Raw genomic sequence first — 19,121 nt, 5'->3', positions numbered from 1 at the left:
TAAAATATACCAAAACAACACATATTTCTTTAATCTTTACTAGTTTCGACTGTTGTCTTCATCAGAATAACGTACAAAGTATTTGATGTCACGTTCGTTAGGACGCCAACATCAACATGACAAATTTGCGCAAAAATGTGAATGTAAAGTAATTAACAAATAGATATGGATCAAAAAGATACAGCGGGTATTAATAATAGAACTATATTTCTACAATATAAAGCAGAGAAAAATGATAAAGCCCAACATACCTATATGTCAAAATATATAATTTTATATATACATTCACTGTGAATTAGCGAGAAAGCATTACTTTAATTAGCCAGCAAGTTATCTAGAATAATAAAAAAGATAATAATAATAACAACAACATTATCCATTACATATTATCATAATCATCATCATCACCAACACCAATAAAAATGAGACATACATGAGAAAGCAATCCAGCTAATCAAGTATTAAGTATTTTTTGTTCAGGTGCCTGAAAAAAATACAACAGAGCATCACCTAAGGTATTTTCCAGTAAAAATTTAACTTAAAAGTGTAAAGTGGACTAATACTGTTGACATGTCATTTGATGTCAAGTATGATCTGAATGAAAATCACGTCTTAGCTAAATGCACTTCAACATATTTTCTGTCATTCTCTTTCATTTGCATATTAGAATCAGATTTCTAGTTTGCATTAAGCATGTTGCTTATAATACTTTATATTATGCATCTGTACTTTGATCATTCAGTTCTATGTGAGAAGGAACTTGATTGTGTCATGACAAAATGTATCAATACTTTAGATATATTTCAATGTAATGGATTGACAAAATGTGTACGTTTTCAGATCGGAGAGAGTGGAAAGAGCACTAGACAACTAGAGAAGACTGTAGCTCTGTTAAAGAAAGTTGTAGAAAGGGTTCAGTCTGAAAATGAACAATTAAAGAAAGCACCTGGTGTTGTCAGTAATGAAAGACTTCAAAATCTACAGATGGAGAATGAAGGACTTAAAGTAATGATTATTTTGTTTTTGTTGTTGTTGTTATTATTTGATACAGATAATAGAAAGGTTAATGAGTTGTTGAATATCTTTAGGGAGCGTCTGTGGCCGAGTGGTTATGGTATTTGACTTCAAATCTCACTGCTGTAGGTTTGAGCCACCCAAGTGTCTTTCTTTCATGAAAGAAAGCTATCCAGCTAGCTTATGGAATGTTGGTGGTTCTACTCAGGCGCCATTTGTGCCTGAACTAACACAAAGTGACTTCCTTTTTTTGTGTTCTTAAAAATTATATCATAACATGAAAGTATTACGATTTGTAACCAAGTCATTAGTTATATATTCAATAATGAAAGCTAAAGATATAAATAAAAACATGCAAATAACTTGTACATGTACACAATGTATAAGGAATGTTTTATCTTGGAAAATCATTGATTAAATTAAAACAAATAAAAGAGAAATATTGTATTGGATTAAGGTCCGTCTCTTAAGAAAATTCTTGCAGTTTCAAGCACAATATACTAAAAGTTTTGGTTAAATTTAGAGTGTGGTAATTATTTTTTCAACAAAACATTATTCAGGCAAAAAGGCATAGTAAAGTTCCACTCATGTAGGAAACTTTTTACCAAGCTTTCAAAATGTAGCTGATTCTAATTATGTGCTTACTGCTGCCTGAAATAATGGACTGCAAAGAATTTGAGGTTGAAAAGTTGGCATAATGCCTTTAAAAATTGATGTAAATTAAACCTAACCATAAAACACATTTGTAAAGATTTTGTACTCTTATTTTCTTACAGTCTCAGCTAGACGAATTGCGACAGAAGATTGGAGCCACGCTGAGTGAGAGATACACAAGTCAACAAAAAGGCACAGCTAAAATGATGAACGATTATGAGAAAATGAGGAAAGATCTCATGAAGGCAAGTTTTAGTCTTTGAGCTTGTATTGTAAAAATAAAAGACCTATTTCAGCAGTATAGGGTCAGGCAAGCTTGCACATGGGTGCAATGTAACCATGCTCTTTTCTGGTGTGTTGCATTATCAAAATAACTAAATAAGAAATCCTTGTACCTTTAATTAAGTGCACATACACACATAGATAATATTTTGCTTAACATAAATTTTTTTCACACAGGAAATGGATAGCAATGAAAAACTTCGTGCTCAGATAACTTCCCTGGAGATCAAGATCGAGCAACAGAAAGGCAGGATGGCAGAGTCTAGGACAAGACTCCAGATTGAGGAAGGGAAGACTGAGGATGGACAAGGGGCTGATGGAAAGGGCTGGAAATCAGCTGTTGTGACACGCATGTATGAAGATAGACTGAAATCTTTGGAGGTAGAGGTTGATAAAAAGGTATGAACTAAATTATAATTTGTTTTGGTGATAAAGACTTATGAAACACTATCATTTTTATGTTTCTTTTAGTTTTTTTTACATAAAGGGAAGTTTTAGAAGTCTGAATAAAGTTATTAATGTACTTTGGTGAGAACACTTATACAAAATGTAAGAAGAAAATTTGAAGTACCAAGGTTTTGCATCAAATCTTGTCAAGTCTCCAATCTGAACAAATAAATTTATTTCTCAGATTGAAGTATTGCTTTAAATTTTATTTTAGCTCAGTTGTGAAGGGTCTGATAACTATTTTTTGTCCCTGTCATGAAATAAACAGCTCTGATGTCAAATGTTGATACATCATGACAATAGTAAGGTGAATATTGAGAATCATTAGGATTAAAGGGAAACACCTTTACCAACACTTCTTTGTTTAGTGTATTGCCAAAACATGAGATGACATACAATTTTTACTTTAGAGGAAGAAAATGCCTTGAAGATTAAAAGTTTAGACTGGTTTTTGCTAATAGGTGTATAAAAAAACAACTTGTTAATTTTTTTGTAGACGAAACTTTTGTCAGAAACCAAGACATTGTTGAAAGAAGCTGCTGTCAGGGAACAAAGGTTGATGGCGGAGAAAGATCAGCTTTTAAAGAAGGTAAATACATTGTTTTTGTTGTGTTTCGAAACTAGTAGTTGTACATTGTATATAGCAGGATCTTCAGTTTAATAGGTCTTAAAGCATACCATTCATTACTAATTACTACATGTAGTATCTTTTTCATTTTTTTTTGAATTTGTCTTTGGCACATTATTTTCACTGTATTCAGAAAGAATACCTTCTAACATTCTTTGTATTAAAACAGGTTGCTGTTCTTGAGAAGATACCCCCGGGAAGCTCTGGTATGTCAGATATAGATGTTGCCAGGGACTACCAACAAGCCAGGTAAACTATCAGGATATTTATGTTTATTTTATCATATACTTTCAGATTTAAACCTTATTTCAATTGTTTTTTTGCGGGTAATTGTCAAATTAGCAATTTCTAGAGCCTGTATCTATTTCTATCTTTTGTTGTGCTGTTTATTTTAAAGGGGGATTATTAAATAAGTAAAATTCAAATTATGCATATAAGTATTGTTTTCAGACAACAGTATCAAACATTTTGGCAATAACTGTTCGTTTCTATAGATATTGATGTACCCTTAACTCCTCAAGTACCTCTCTGTTTCAGGTTGACTATAGACAGATTAGAGAATGAGAAGAAGGAACTTGCATTTGAACTTACAATGGCTAGAAGACAAGCTGGTGCTGGGAATGTAAGTGTAGAAATATTGTGTTTTGATATAATTTAACAGGTCAATCAAATGTATAGATTAGAAACATCTATCTTGAAATTAGTTAACACTTATAAACAATGTTTTTTTATTAAAGATCTGATTACGAATATCCAACAGCAGGTGTCTGGTCATAAACAGTTTCTTTTGTGTGTTATTCCTCCCCCAATTTCTCAAGGATATTCACAGATAATATGCCCTGATTCATGTTGTTTTGAGGTTTTGATGATGCAGCAAAATTTTTTTTGTAGCAAAATTAGTTTTATGATAATTTCCTGTCACTTGATATTAGAGCACAATAACTGGGACTCGATTTTAAGAGATAGAAAAGTTGTAGATGCAGCCGTGTTATGCAGTCATGGCATTTTGAAATAAGAAGAATTTTATATAAGAAGATTTATTTCCTTGACAGTATTGTTATTTCTATAAAGGATTCAAAGTTTAATTCAAGCCAGTAACATGTTTAAGAAAATTTACACAAGCATTTGACATCTTAAATGTGACATAATTTGTTGTTTTTTATGATTGGGCAGATAAGTGAAGAAATCTTTACAAAGGCAAATAACTACGACAAAGTGATGACAGAGAATATAGAGTTAGGACTTGAACTAAAAACTATCCGCCTTGAAAGAGACAAAACAAAACTGGAAGTAGACAGAGTAAGTATTGATTAACAATGTTGAATTAAGACTAAAAAAATCTATTTGAAGATTTGTAATTATTGTATGACTTCTCTGTAAAGCAAGATTTTGTAAAAGTTAATTAAAAAACACTATTATTTCATTAAATTTTTATGAATCATGAAAAGAAAGAATCATATGTAAGAGTGTTAAAACTTATTAAAAAGTATAAATAGTTTAGATAAATTATATTAAAAAATAAGCCTAGCACAGTTTGTTGGTCATATGTATTTGCTGTCATGATGTGTAAATCTTCTTTTGTTGACTAATCCAAGAACACTTGGTAGGTCAGCTACCTGTCAGCCAGGTTAAATATATAGTTTAGATAATTTTACTTTACTCAAAACAGAATATACCTGAACCATGCAAGGACCATATAGAATTATGTATATGATGTCAGCATATTTGAATTATTAATTAAGGCAGATATTTTGTCAATTTTGTCAAATGAATTACTTGTTTTTTAGCTCGACTTTTCTATGAAAAGGGGAGCTATCCTACTCGCCCCGGCGTCGGCGTCGGCGTTGGCGTCACACCTTGGTTAAGTTTTTCGTACCACCCCACTTTATTTCAGAAGTATTACAAGTATGGCTTTGAAACTTACCATACTTGTTCACCATCATAACCTCCATCTACAGACAAGAGTACATAACTCTGTCAAGGTTTTTGACAGAATTATGGCCCTTTTTTGACTTAGAAAGTGTATTGAGCTTGGTTAAGTTTTTTGTACCACCTCACTTTATTTCAAAACCATTGGAGGTATTGCTTTGAAACTGACCATACTTGTTTACCATCACGACCTTCATCAACAGACAAGGGACATAACTCTGTCAAGGTTTTTGACAGAATTATGCCCCTTTTTGACTTAGAAAATACATTGAATATGGGTAAAATCCACTTATTGCCTTAACCCTTTGAGATATTGCTTTGAAACTTTTAATGCTATTTCACATCATTACCCCCATCTGTACGCAAGAGAAGGTAACTCTGTCAAGGATTTGTTTTAAAAATTAAGGCCTTTTATCGACTTAGAATCTTGGTTAAGTTTTTAGTACCAGTCCACTTTTTGACTGAACTGTTTGAGATATTAATTTGAAAGTTGGAATACTTGTTTACAATCATGATTCCCAAACATGTCCAGGAGAAGGTAATTCTGTCAAAGATTTTATTTGAATTATGGCCCTTAACTGTCAATGTTTTGTATTATAGGCAAGCACTAAAAAACTTAAAAAATCTAAAAACTATAATACTTTCACATACAAAGTCAAATCTATATATTATGCTGATTGTACAAAAATATACTGCTTCCTTGGCATAGATTTCTTGAAAAATTATGTTATTATGTCATTTACCAAGGTGTTCTGAGTGACGTAAAAATACCTTATTCTCTCAAAGTGGGTTTAATACTATTAAATTTATTTAAGGCTCAACTCAGTTTTTTTTTCTTTCTTACCAGCCCTCTTTTGACTTAAACATTTCAAACTTTGCTGCAGTGTTCAAGGGTATCACACAATTCAGTAAAATAATTCTTCACTAAATATCTTAATGCTCATGGCCATTGTTCACTTTAAAAATACAGAGATTCTTGTATTGCCTTTTACTGCAAAAACTTTTTTTATTGGCAAGCAATAAAAAAGTCGAGCGCGCTGTCTTACGGACAGCTCTTGTTTGTATTTTTTGTATATATCTAACTTTTCTAAAAAAATTTGTTTCAGTTAAGAAAAGAGCTGGGCACATTTGGACCAGACTTCTTTGAAGAAATAGAAGATCTGAAGTTTAACTATAAACAATCAGTAGAGAAAAATATACTTTATGAAGAGAAATTAAAACAAGTTAGCGAGCAGTTTGGAATTACAATACCAGGAGTTAGATAAAGAGGGTTAATTGTTTTGTTAGATGTAATGTGCTAAATTATAGTGATAATTTTTTATTCTTTGTATTGCTAAAAAAGAAATAATTTGCTCATGGTTTGAAGAAAAAAATGTATGAGTAGAAATTGATTTGATTGGAAGTGTTCTTCCGTAGATGCTCCTAAAAAGTTTCAAGTGTAAAATATGAATATGTTTTTATCACTTATCAATATCTATATGTTAGACTAGATAAAGGGTCAATATGTAAAATAAAACACATTCTGGCTTAAGAAAAATCTAAATTAATACAGTAACTGTAAGTTTGCAAACTTAATTCAGAATTTTCCTTTTGACTTCATTAAGGTATGAAATTACTGCATATTGACAATTTCAAATATTTCAAGGAGCTACATATTTGAAGAGGAGCAGTCGCTGAAGCGTTTTATGAAAAAACTTGTGTTATGTGATACATAATGCTTCACATGACTATGAATGTAAACTATAAACTAGCCAACATTATTTTATATAGGCATTGATTAATGCATATAAGATGTGGCATGGTATAGTGAATACTCGTGATCTAAATCCTAAAGAAATATATGTTGGTCATGAAAGTACATACAGTTGTCTTTATGCTTATTGTACACTAAATTTATATCTTCCTTTTTATCCCCCGCCGATGGAATCGGGAGGGGAATATAGTTTTGGCGTTGTCTGTCCGTCCATCCGTCTGTCCGAATTTCGTTTCCGGAGAAGTTCTCTGCAACTACTGGCTGGAATTCAACGAAACTTTATGGGAATCATCAATATCAAGAGGAGATGCGCATCTGACCGTCCGTCCGTCCATCCGTCCGTTCGAATTTCGTTTCCGGAGTAGTTCTCTGCAACTACTGGCTGGAATTCAACGAAACTTTATGGGAATCATCAATATCAAGAGGAGATGCGCATATCGTCGGCTTGTTCCGGTCAGACACTTTAACTGAGAGTTATTGCCCTTGATTAATTATGTAGTATGCATATAGAGTAAAAATCGTTTCCACGCTACTTCTCTGCAACTACTGGCTGGAATTCAACGAAACTTTATGGGAATCATCAATACCAAGAGGAGATGCACATATCATCGGCTTGTTCCGGTCAGACTCTTTAACTCAGAGTTATGGCCCCTGATTAGTTATGCAGTATGCATATGGAGTAAAAATCGTTTCCGCGCTACTTCTCTGCAACTTCTGGCCGGAATTTAACGAAACTTTATGGGAACCTTCAATACCAAGAGGAGCTGCGCATGTCGTCGGCTTGTTCGGGTCAGACACTTTAACTCAGATTTATGGCCCTTGATTAGTTATGCAATATGCATATGGAGTAAAAATCATTACCGGAGTAGTTCTCTGCAACTACTGGCTGGAATTCAACGAAACTTTATGGGTATCATCATTATCAAGAGGAGATGCGCATATCGTCGGCTTGTTCCGGTCAGACCCTTTAACTCAGAGTTATGGCCCTTGATTAGTTATGTAGTATGCATATAGAGTAAAAATCGTTTCCGCACTACTTCTCTGCAACTACTGGCTGGAATTCAACAAAACTTTATGGGAACCTTCAATACCAAGAGGAGATGCGCATATCATCGGCTTGTTCCGGTCAGACACTTTAACTCAGAGTTATGGCCCTTGATTAGTTATGCAGTATCCATATAGAAAAATATTTGTTTCCTCGCTACTTCTCTGCTACCACTGGCTGGAATTCAATGAAACTTAATGGGATACTAAGAGGAGATGTGCATATAGTCGCCTTGTTCCAGTCAGATACTTATAACTCAGATTTATGGCCCTTGATTAGTTATGTAGTATGCATACATCTCATTGGCATTTCCAGATTTTACTATTTAACACAAAGTTATGGCTCTGTTATTTCCCTGAATATTTATCAAGTTCAAACTGTTTATGCCATGATTAATATATAAATAAAGCCTTATGTCTTCAGTTGTTGTGTTAATAATAACCAGTACTCGGCGGTGGATATAAATTCAACGAATTTGCTTGTTTTGCTAGAATCCAAGAGAATCCAAGGACACTAACTTTTGTATTGTTATTATTTCAGCTATGAAAATGTTTGTATTTAGCTTAGTTTAATAGGACTTTGTATAAGTTTATATTTTTTATAATAAAACCATACTGTATACATGTGCTTAGTTAAAATTCAAACATATTATGTTTAGAAACTATTTATCTAAAAAGTTGACATAGGTGAAGCTACTATATGGCATGGTCGACTACAAATCTCAAAAATGATTTTTGAGTCTTATTTACCTTAATTCTTTTGTTACTTGCACTTCTAAAGACAGCTAAACAAAATTGCATATTGACACATTAGTGCAGTAATGGGTTAACTCCTATTAAATTAAATAAAACCTTAACCCGTTACTGTACAAAGGTGTCGATATCTGAATTGCCAGTCCATATTATTCAATATTCTTTTTCTATGAGTACTAAACATTGTGAGTTTGAAATCCCTCAGTCTGCTATAATGGACTGGCTCATATGTAAGATGAGGGTTATTCCATTTTATAAATGTAGCAGTCCTAGTATGAAATGACGGTACTGATACAACAAAATCATCTGTATTTATATTGAATCTTACTTTACATTCCATTGACCGGAATCGGGATATACTCGTATGGATGTAGCTATTTTCACATTCACATATAATTTATGTCTCGGAGTAATTTGATACTTTTTTCTGTGATACTTGTCCGTCCTGGATTACATTTACATTCTTTTTTTTTTGTATTTATTTGAAAGTTATTTACATGAATTACAAGAATGTATAATTATGTATGTAATGATGAAAATAAAATAGTTTAGAAGACACGTGTTTTTTATTCATCTTTTATAACATTATGCTGAGGGTGAAGTCCTATGATTGTCCCATGTACATTGTGTCTTTTGTCAAAGAGTATCATTTTTTTGAAGTTACAGATGATTGCCAAATTTTATTGATCATTTTAGCATGATAATTTAGGTACCTTGATTGTAATAAATGAATAATCTGCAAAAAAAACAAAAACAAGTTACAGTATGTGTTAACATTCTTGTGTAGTGTTCTCCATTTACTAAATGTATAGTTTATCTCTACTATTTTCAATATGCAATATGATTCCTTATAAATGGTTAGGTAAATGCTAAATGTACAGCTAACACATAATAAACATTATCGAGTTTAAGAGCTCAGATAGTCACTTGAGTAAATAATCATCTTGGTAGACATGATCAAAAAGTTTTATGTTTCCAAAGACAGTTGTTTTTACCACGGTTTTATATTGCATGTTATTAATATCCCTGTTTTTACCAAAGACATATTTCTATTTTCATAAATATTTCATTTTCAAGCAACTTCAGAATTTGGTTTTCCGCAAGATAGAGAGATCAAATTACACCTTGGTAATTCGCCTTTCCAGACTTCTCACCTGTATATTATATCTTTATAAATCTGAGTCAGAATACTCATCTAAATAAAATGCATGTCAACAGTGAGGTTATTTTTAATATAATAAGTTATTTAGATCACACATCAGAAAAGCGTTGTTAATTGTTCCCTGCCCATCTTGATTAAACTTGAATATTGGCCATGTAAGGTAAAAATTAAATGGTCACTTGAACAAAATCAGTTTGAAATTAATAAAGATACGATACTGACTTGAATTATTTGCTCTTGAAAGAGCGATTACTAATTCTAAGTATACGTTAATTGAACAAAAGAAATGTTGGACATGTTACACCTAACAGACTGAAACATCAAGAGTTGACAATAAAAAGCGTACTGGACTTTTCCCTTCCGTAGTAGCAGCGGGACGTTGAGACCGACGCCTATGTGAGCGAAAATGCACAAGTTGTGCAAACAGTTTGCCTTTTTCATACTAGACTTGCGATCCCTCGTGAATCCGTCATTTATCTACATATTTTTAACAAGACTATATGCTTATATAATAATCAGTGATAATGCCTTTTCCGAGCTGCAAGCTAAAAGTGATAGACAAAGTAGGCCACCAGGACCACTGTCAGAAACGACAAGTTTAACTACTAGTTATTTCGAAATATACTTATATTGGCCGGATTCTTTTTCGGTCGTGTTAATGTCAAGATTTTTTAAATAATTAAGCAGTTTTCAAAAATTTGGACTCAAGAAAACTTAATTTTGATTTTTTGTATTGTTTCATAAGAAATTCATGTGAAAATCAAGAATCATATTATTTACTTCTTGAATATTGTATTTTCTAGATAAAATTATATCATTAAAACATCAGAAAAAATAATTCTTTCAAAATTTCAAAAGGACATAACGTTCTATTTTTTAATCTAAAGATCAAGAGATACTTCAATTTAATAAGTTAATTTAAAGATATTTATTTATCTACAATCTCTATTTTACACAAGGTTTTCAAAATTTTTACATATTGTTCTTACTCAACGGAAATAAACTGATACAGTATACTTCAAAATTACAAGGATGTCGTCTAGGTAAACATGCATGTACCTAATTTACATATAAGTCAGAATTTCATACAAGGGTTATTGGAATTCACAAGGGCACATAAACATAAACTGTAATTTTTAACAACGGTAAAAAACATATTAAACATATTGTAATTGATTATCAGCCTATAAATCTGATCATATGTGAAAAAAGTCGCAGGTCTTTGGTTTATTTGACAACAATTATACAATAAAAAAATGTATTTTACATTAGTAAACACAGTCCTTTCAAACCCAGATCAATCTGTACCAGAGAGGTTGGGAGTCACATACATGTTTCTTACAATTCGATTTCTGACCGTTTAGCTAATATCGTTTATCATCCGCTACCGTTTCAATTGATTATGTGGAGAAGGTGGCAATTACTTCTTAATTACTTAATTAAACCAGATTAATCTGTAAAAACCAATTTTGTTATACTAATAAATGTGTTAAAATTACCAACTTAATTAAACCATGCATCTCTTTACAGTTACTAGGATAAAATGACAAGTACATGATTATTAAGACTTTGAAATAATGTGAAATATCAACGATTGTATACGTGATATATCATGTTTACGTTTAAACATGCACACTAGCTGGTTCCCGGACTTACTCGTAGATAACACCGAGTAAACAGAAATCCAGACTAAATAGAACAAGGAAGTTTTGATTGTATCTAAGGAGAGGGTCGTTACAAGGCAAACAATTAAACGTACAATCGGATAATAAAACATTTGTTATATTTGTAAATTTCCTTTAAACGCTAATGAAAATAAGGGAAACTTGGATTTAAAAAGAAAAGAAATCCGTAGTTAATTATGTAACCGACTGTAATAGAAAATTTCAAATGGCAACCTGTAAAGATTATAGCAGATCCGTGATAGTAGCCTCTGATGAATTGAAAGAAATTTACTGTGAACCATGTCAAGATGGCGGTAAGCATATCGAAGCCGAGGGATTCTGTGTGGAGTTTGGGGAATATTTATTTTAGAAAATGTTAAAAAAATTAAATAAAAGGGTTTTAAAGTTTTTAAACATCTTTGCGTTTCAAGAAAAGGGATAAGTTTCCCAAATTTTGATTCAGGGAAAAATTCTCGTGCTCATGATTTTTTGTTTTAGAAAAGATGTGGAATCATCCCCGAACCAAAATTGTGGAATATTTTTGTAGGTCATGTGACAAGCTTGGTTGTAGTGCCTGTATAACTGTCCATCACCGTCAATGTGAGAATGTCGGCCATATACCTGATATTGCCAAGAACTTTAGTACGAGTGAAGAATTTAAAGATTTTTTAAGCACGTTGGAGAAAAAATTAGAAAAGATAAATGAAGAAAAGAAAAATATCCAATTAAATACAAACCAATCTGATGATATGAAGGAACGGGGAAAGGCAGAACTAAGAAAACAACGTGATAAAATCAACACTGTTTTTGACAAATTAGAGGCTGATATGGAAAAAAGGATTGAAGCCATAGATAAATATAACAAGGAAACGTTACAGGCAGCTACACATACTGCTAACTCCATTTATGAAAGTCTTACCAAAATTGAAAAAAATGTGAAAGCAAACAAGGACAAAATGCAAAACATGGATCTGTTTACAACTACGAGACGGTCAAAACAAAGCTTAGAGAAATTAGACAAACAATTTGGAAAGCTGAGTAAGGAGGAAAGAATAAGGAAGTATTCTATCACACCTTCAAGTCAAATAGACACTGTCTTAGAGAGCGCAAATGAAATTTGTATTCTAAGAGAAACAACAAGTTTTAATATTTTTAAGTTTTTTTTTTTAAAATATAAATGAATTTCAGTAGGCTACCAGATTACAGGTGCATGTATGAATACAAAGAACATAAATGTTGAGATCGTTAAAATATTGATTTGTACAGAAAACTATATTTATGTTCGTTGTTCTTGAAAATTATACCTTAATTATGTACATATTCTTATAGGATTACATGTATATGATAAATCTGTTACTTATAATAACCCTATATTCAAATAAGAACTATACCATAAACAATAAATTACAAAAATGGTACATTAATAATCCTTCTCATGATGTCAATATGTGAATTAATTAATATCAAACTGAATTCAGGTTCGTTGTTATTAAAAATATATACCTTATTTTTAAACATTTTCCTATGTGGTAGAAGTATAGGTTACAGTTTACTAGTACGTATTTACAAAAATAAATTGGTCAGGCGCGGCGCAGCCGCGCGACCAATTTATTTTTGTAAATGCGTACTAATAAATTTTAACCGGTTTAGTGTTTTAAATTATTTTTGTATTTATAAATGTAGCAGTCCTGGTATAAAATGACGGTACTGATACATCTAAAAACCATCTGTATCTAGATTGAATCTTACTTTACATTTCATTGACCGGAATCGGGGTATACTTGTATGGATGTAGCTATTTTCACATTCACATTTGGCATTTTATTACTATTTATGTCTCGGAGTAATTTTCTAATCTAAAGATCAAGAGAAACTTCAATTTAATTAGTCTCAATTTAAAGATTTTTTGGCGTCCGCGCCGAAGCGCGGCGCCTTTTGGAATGAAATGAGATTTTGTGAAAGGGCGACAGCAACTTCTCGAGCCTTTTATTCGGTCATAATAAAAGCCGATCATTCCGATCGGTATGAGGGTGCTTGATTATTATAAAGTTGCGATATGTACAATGAATAGCGAACTGGAGAATTTCGCAATGCAAACATTTTCAAATGAAATAACCCTTTCCGTCTATAAATCGCGCTCTTCGGGGTTTTTTATGTATCATTTTTGTAGTACACAGTGGGTTATCATGGTATGTTATTGTTGTACATGTATCCTAGAATGATCAGTTGATGACCTAAATATTCCAAAAATCTATTTATAGATATATCTAATTTATCATCCTATCGGTAATTACCGGTCTCTCCCGGTCTATTTTGACCGGGATTTTTTACTAGTGACCGGCGATATAGTACCACACGTTTATTGTCCCGGTCTCTCCCGGTTTTGGGAGTAGATGTTTGATATCGTTACAATAGAAAAAAAACACAACAAATAGCATGTTTTCATTTTATCTATATGAGATAAAAACAAGAAATATGTACACGGATTTATACCTAATATAAATCCGTAATATGTACAATAATTGAGAAAAAGGTACATTTTTCTGGTATTAAAATGACATTATCAACTTTGAAACATTTTATTTAATTTGTTATCCGTGTTAAGTAAAGATGCCGAGGAATAATTCAAAGTTACAAATTAGATTTTATGAATTATCCAATTGATTGATAAATTAAAAATTGATAAATAAAAATACAAATGTACATGTACATGGTTTAAGAATAAACAATATTATATATTGAAAGATAAATCATAATTTACTGACTTTTTCCAGTTAAGCTTTGACTTATAATCGTCGGTCAATATGACAATTGAATTCTTAAAATTTATTTTACAATTTTAATAAAAAAATAGTACGTAGTAAAAACTCAGTATTAAAATAGCACATAACACACAAAAAAGAAAAAAAAATTGTATTTTTTTATTAAAATTAATAGATATTACAATTATTGTATAATAAACAATTATGCTCAACATGATCAACATGGTAATATAACCAGTGTCATATTTTTACTAACTTAAAGTGTGAACAGATACCTTAAGAGGGGGTCTTCGCTTATAGCGATAACATAATAAGGTGACAATTACAAAGATGTTAGTACGTGTTGATCAATCATGCGTTACACATATGGATTATAAATTGGATTGGCATACATGTATATTTCCGTTGCTATTAATAACCACGATCAAAAAAAAGAAATACAAGTAATATTTCTTAATCTCTAGCATGCCCAATCAAAGTTCATAATGAACAATGTCTATCGTCCGCTCATTCATAAGTGATATACATTTCTGGTAGTTTATAAGAATATCTTGTCATCATATGTGTACTAGTTCATCTTCACTTGCTGCATTTCTTGCTTGGACGCCCTTTGATGCTTTGCATCAATACTTTTCTTGTTATTTATTTACATGCAATCTCTATTTTAAACAAGCTTTTCAAAATGATTACATATTGTTCTTACTCAACGGAAATAAACTGATACAGTATACTTCAAAAATACAAGGATGTCGTCTAGGTAAACATGCATGTACCTAGAATTTCGTACAAGGATTATTGGAATTCACAAGGGCACATAAACTTTAATTTTTAACAACGGTAAAAAACATATTAAACAAATTGTAATTGATTATCAGCCTATAAATCTGATCATATGTTCAAAAGCCGCAGGTCTGGTTTATTTGACAACAATTATACAATTAATAAGAAACACCCCCCCCCCCCACAAAAAAAATGTATCTTACATTAGTCAGCACATTCTTTTCTAACCCAGATCAATCTGTACCAGAGAGGTTGGGAGTCACATACATTTTTGTTACAATTCGATTTCTGACTGTTTAGATAATATCGTTTTTCATCCGCTACCGTTTCAATTGATTATGTGGAGAAGGTGGCAATTGCTTTTTAATTACTTAATTAAACAAGATTATTCTGTAAAAATCAATTTTGTTAAACTGTTTAATCTGTTAAAATTATCACGGATTTATAATATAAATCCGTGAAATTATCAACTTATTTAAACCATGGCTTTAATCCCTAACCAAAGTTTAGTTTACAAATAACAAATTCATCACTATTTAGACGTTGAAATAATATAAATTTCAACGATTTTATGCGTGATATATCGTGTTCACGTTTAAACATGCACACATGTCTGGTTCCCGGACTTACTCGTAGATAACACCGAGTAAACAGAAATCCAGATTAAACAGAACAAGGAAGTTGTGATTGTTTTTAAGGAGAGGGCTTTAGTTATCGAGTTTTAAAAGGCAAATACTTCGCTTTAAATTGTTTCGGAAAATCGGATATATATAAAAGTACCGAAAAACGTGTATGTTTGTAAATTTACTTTTTTTCTTAACACGCTAATGTTTGGATTTAAAAAAGAAAGAAAGAATCAATGGTGGATAGGTAATCGGCATTGACTGAAAAATTCAAATGGCAACCTGTAAAGATTTTAGCAGATCCGTGGTAGCAGCATCTGATGAATTGGAGGAAATTTACTGTGAACCATGTCTAGATGGTGGTAAGCAAATCGAAGCCGAGGGATTCTGTGTGGACTGTGCGGAATATTTATGTGGACAGTGTTACAAAATGCACACAAGGTTTAAAGCTTTTAAACACCATGTGCTTCAAGATAATGATAAGATGCCACTTGATTCCCGGAAATCTCGTGCTCAAGATGTTTGTGTAGAGAGATGTGGCAATCATCCGACCAAAATTGTGGAATATTTTTGTAGTTCGTGTGACATGCTTGGATGCAATGTTTGTATAACTGTCAGCCACCGTCAATGTGAAAATGTCGACCATATACCTGATATTGCCAAGGACCTTAACTCGAGTGAAGAATTCAAAACATTTTTAAGCAAATTGGAAAGCAACTATGACTGCATAAATAAATACACGAGCAGGATTCAATTAAAAATAGATATATCTGATGATATAACGAAACAGGGAAAGGCAGAGTTAAGAAAACAACGTAATGAAATAAACAAATTTTTTGATCAATTAGAGGCTGATGTGGATAGACGAATGAGAAACATGGACAAATCTAACAAGCAATCTTTACAAGCTGCTAGTGACACTGCTGACTCGATTAATGATGTTCTTACCAAGATTAAAACCAGTATAGAATCTAAGAAGGAAGCGAATCAAAATTGTGAACTTTTTATAACAATGAAACAGTCAAAACAAAGCTTCGCTAAATTAGACAAACAATATGAAAAGTTAAGCCAGGAAAGTAGAATACAGCCATTCTTTCTTACTCCTGCGAAACAAATACAAAATACGATAGAAATTGGTAGACTAAGAATAGCAACCCTTGTGTTAAAAAATGACATTGGTGAAGACAACGATGCGAGCTGGATAAACGGACTGGCCACAATTCAAAATCATATTCTTGCAGTTCTTATAAGCAAACGTAAAACAGTTTATGTTGTTGATACACGGAATACACAAGTAGTGGATAAAATAGTCTTACAATGTAAAAATGCTTGGAGAATAACTAGTGTCAATACCAATCAACTGGCTGTGTTAATGTACTCTGATTACCAAAATATTCAGTTTCTGTCAGTGGACTCGTCAGGTAACATTAGCAAAAATAAGAAGATTAAATTAGATCGACAGTTTAATTTCTTCAGATCGTTTCTTTTCAAGAGTGGAAAGTTCTTTATGACAGGCTTCAGGGAAATAGTCATACTTGATATAGTTGGAAACCACTTGAAAACACTCCCGGCACGCTATGCTACCGATATTGGCACTGGTATTGCAATCAGTCCGGATGAAAAAGTCATATATCTTACGGAACCAGCTGAAAACAACGTGACATCTTTGACATTAGATGGCAAAGTCAATGCAGTCTACAGTGATAGATATATGAAAAGTCCAGAACAAATAACAGTAGACAATGAAGGCTACATTTACGTTTGTTGTAAAGACAATATATACCAGTTGTCCGGAGATCTAAGCTATGGACACATACTTATTGACGATTGGGGTAGTTCCATAACGTATTGTAATAGCAATCATAGACTTTATTCGGGACGCGGAAAAGTTGTTAACGTATATGAAATTGACAATTGAAAGAACACATATACTTTGAATAATATATTGTTGAGAAAAAAGCCGAGATGGAGCAAAATGGATAGTTATAAAAAGTATAAATAGACTTAAGATGGATAATACTCAGAAATGTATGCTAATCAATAAAAGTTGTTTCACATTCCTTTAATAAACGTTTAGATTTTTTTATAAATACTAGATCTGAATAAATGACACTATACTGTATTTTCTATGACTATCATAAGACATGTTAAAATACCCTATGTTGATATCTCAAGTGATTTTATTGTTATGCTCTGGACAAATCTTAAGCATTTAAAAGGTCAGTCATTTAATAATTTTGAAGGATGGAGTTATCATTTTTCTGCATTGCACTTCTCCCTCTTCGGAAAGATTTATCCTCTTATTCAAGTTTTAATTAAATACATCGAACACTTTTCTGGACAAACAAATAAGAATGACAAATAACAAAGTGCTACAAGCAAAAAAATACGATAATAGAGTTACCATTCTTGTGCGGTTCATTATTATCTACATTCAACTGTTTAACTTTGAATTGATTAAATTTGTTTATATTCTTTTAAAGTATTATCTTTGTTATTATAATTGATAGCTACTTTAGTTTTAAGATAATTATTCTTTATTTTTTTCACGTCATGTATGATCAAGCATCCTTACTTTTTGAGTTGTTTACTCTTTAAAGTTAAACTTACAATTTTTAGTTAATAACTAATATACTTTTTGTTCTTTTTTGCCTACTGAAAGAAATGACTTCATATTTCAAATGATTGTCTTTTCCATTACAGCAAAACATATGTCTGTTTTACTTTATTGGCATGGTCACATGCATATTATGTGGTGCATGAATATTCAGACATTTGAATGCTTTCTTAATACTGATACAGAAATATATTAATTATTATCATAATTGGTTATTTTTTTCATAGTATTGTCTTCCTTTACTGCGTCCAGTAATTAATTAGTCTAGGATGCTGTCTCCTCTGAGACTACGGTTTGAAGTGTCACTTTAGGGTTATGTCGATGTAAATAAGTACAATATCTATATTGTTTTGCATTTTCGGTATACGTACCTTATACAGTTGCAAAAATACTAGTCATATGACCGAGTGCTTAATACATCGGACTAGTAATCTAATGATCGCTAATCGCGTGCATTCAAACCCTGTCAGGAGCAAATCGTTGTTTCCTTGAGCAAGAAACGTTATTAATTATTGCTTTTGATTTTGCACATATGAAATTAACAAATTTCTGTTTAGTTGGCCACGTATAATAATTTATTACCCTTCCAGATTTTTTCCGCCTTTTTGATTGGATATTGATCACCCGAAAGAAATTGATATAACCGAGCCAGACGGGTAATATACACACTAAATTTCCCCGTTGGGTACCCAACGTTGTAAACAACATGCGCTGAGGTGATGCGCGTACGGTTCGATTTTACGCTTTAAAAGCACTTTTTAACAGTCAAATGATAAATATTTACCAAAGTAGAGTAATGATACATATTATTACCATCAGTATCGAAAACAAATATATGACCTTGTGAAAGCTAGATATTAATTACCAGGGGCGTACCTAGAGGTATTTGAAAAATACGCTCATAAAAGTTGGGGCCAGGGGGCAAAGTCCTGGCCAGGGGTTCAGGGGGCCGGAGGCCCCCGAAAAAATTTGATTAGGTATCATTTTAAAAGGCTGAAATGCCATAAAA

The 19,121-nt window shown here is 32.0% G+C and overlaps 2 protein-coding genes across 2 annotated transcripts in view; both read left to right on the top strand.

The window, feature by feature from the left end:
- The window catches only part of LOC132727339 (centrosomal protein of 290 kDa-like), a gene marked incomplete at its 5' end in the record, with an annotated part of 53,855 nt that extends 47,568 nt beyond the window's left edge, over nt 1–6,287 (top strand). Inside the window, 8 exon segments of the mRNA XM_060712777.1 lie at nt 841–1,005; nt 1,791–1,913; nt 2,128–2,349; nt 2,894–2,986; nt 3,195–3,274; nt 3,563–3,647; nt 4,199–4,324; nt 6,061–6,287. Of these exon segments, the coding sequence (XP_060568760.1) occupies nt 841–1,005; nt 1,791–1,913; nt 2,128–2,349; nt 2,894–2,986; nt 3,195–3,274; nt 3,563–3,647; nt 4,199–4,324; nt 6,061–6,219 (1,053 nt within the window).
- Nucleotides 6,288–15,275: 8,988 nt separating this feature from the next.
- Nucleotides 15,276–18,611, top strand: LOC132727338 (uncharacterized). The gene has a single exon (XM_060712776.1). It carries the CDS (start codon nt 15,770–15,772, stop codon nt 17,411–17,413), a length of 1,644 nt encoding a protein of 547 aa, XP_060568759.1. The 5' UTR covers nt 15,276–15,769; the 3' UTR covers nt 17,414–18,611.
- Nucleotides 18,612–19,121: the final 510 nt, after the last annotated feature.

Source organism: Ruditapes philippinarum, unplaced genomic scaffold, assembly GCF_026571515.1.
Source record: "Ruditapes philippinarum isolate M1 unplaced genomic scaffold, ASM2657151v2 ctg4147_1_1_1_1, whole genome shotgun sequence".
NCBI classification, from domain to species: Eukaryota; Metazoa; Mollusca; class Bivalvia; order Venerida; family Veneridae; genus Ruditapes; species Ruditapes philippinarum.
Note: the sequence above shows the minus strand (reverse complement) of the source record. Positions and strands in the feature narration are given on the sequence as shown.

Excerpts from the sequence above, each read along its gene's own strand:
- LOC132727338 (XM_060712776.1), top strand. The coding sequence starts at position 15,770 with ATGGCAACCTGTAAAGATTTTAGCAGATCCGTGGTAGCAGCATCTGAT.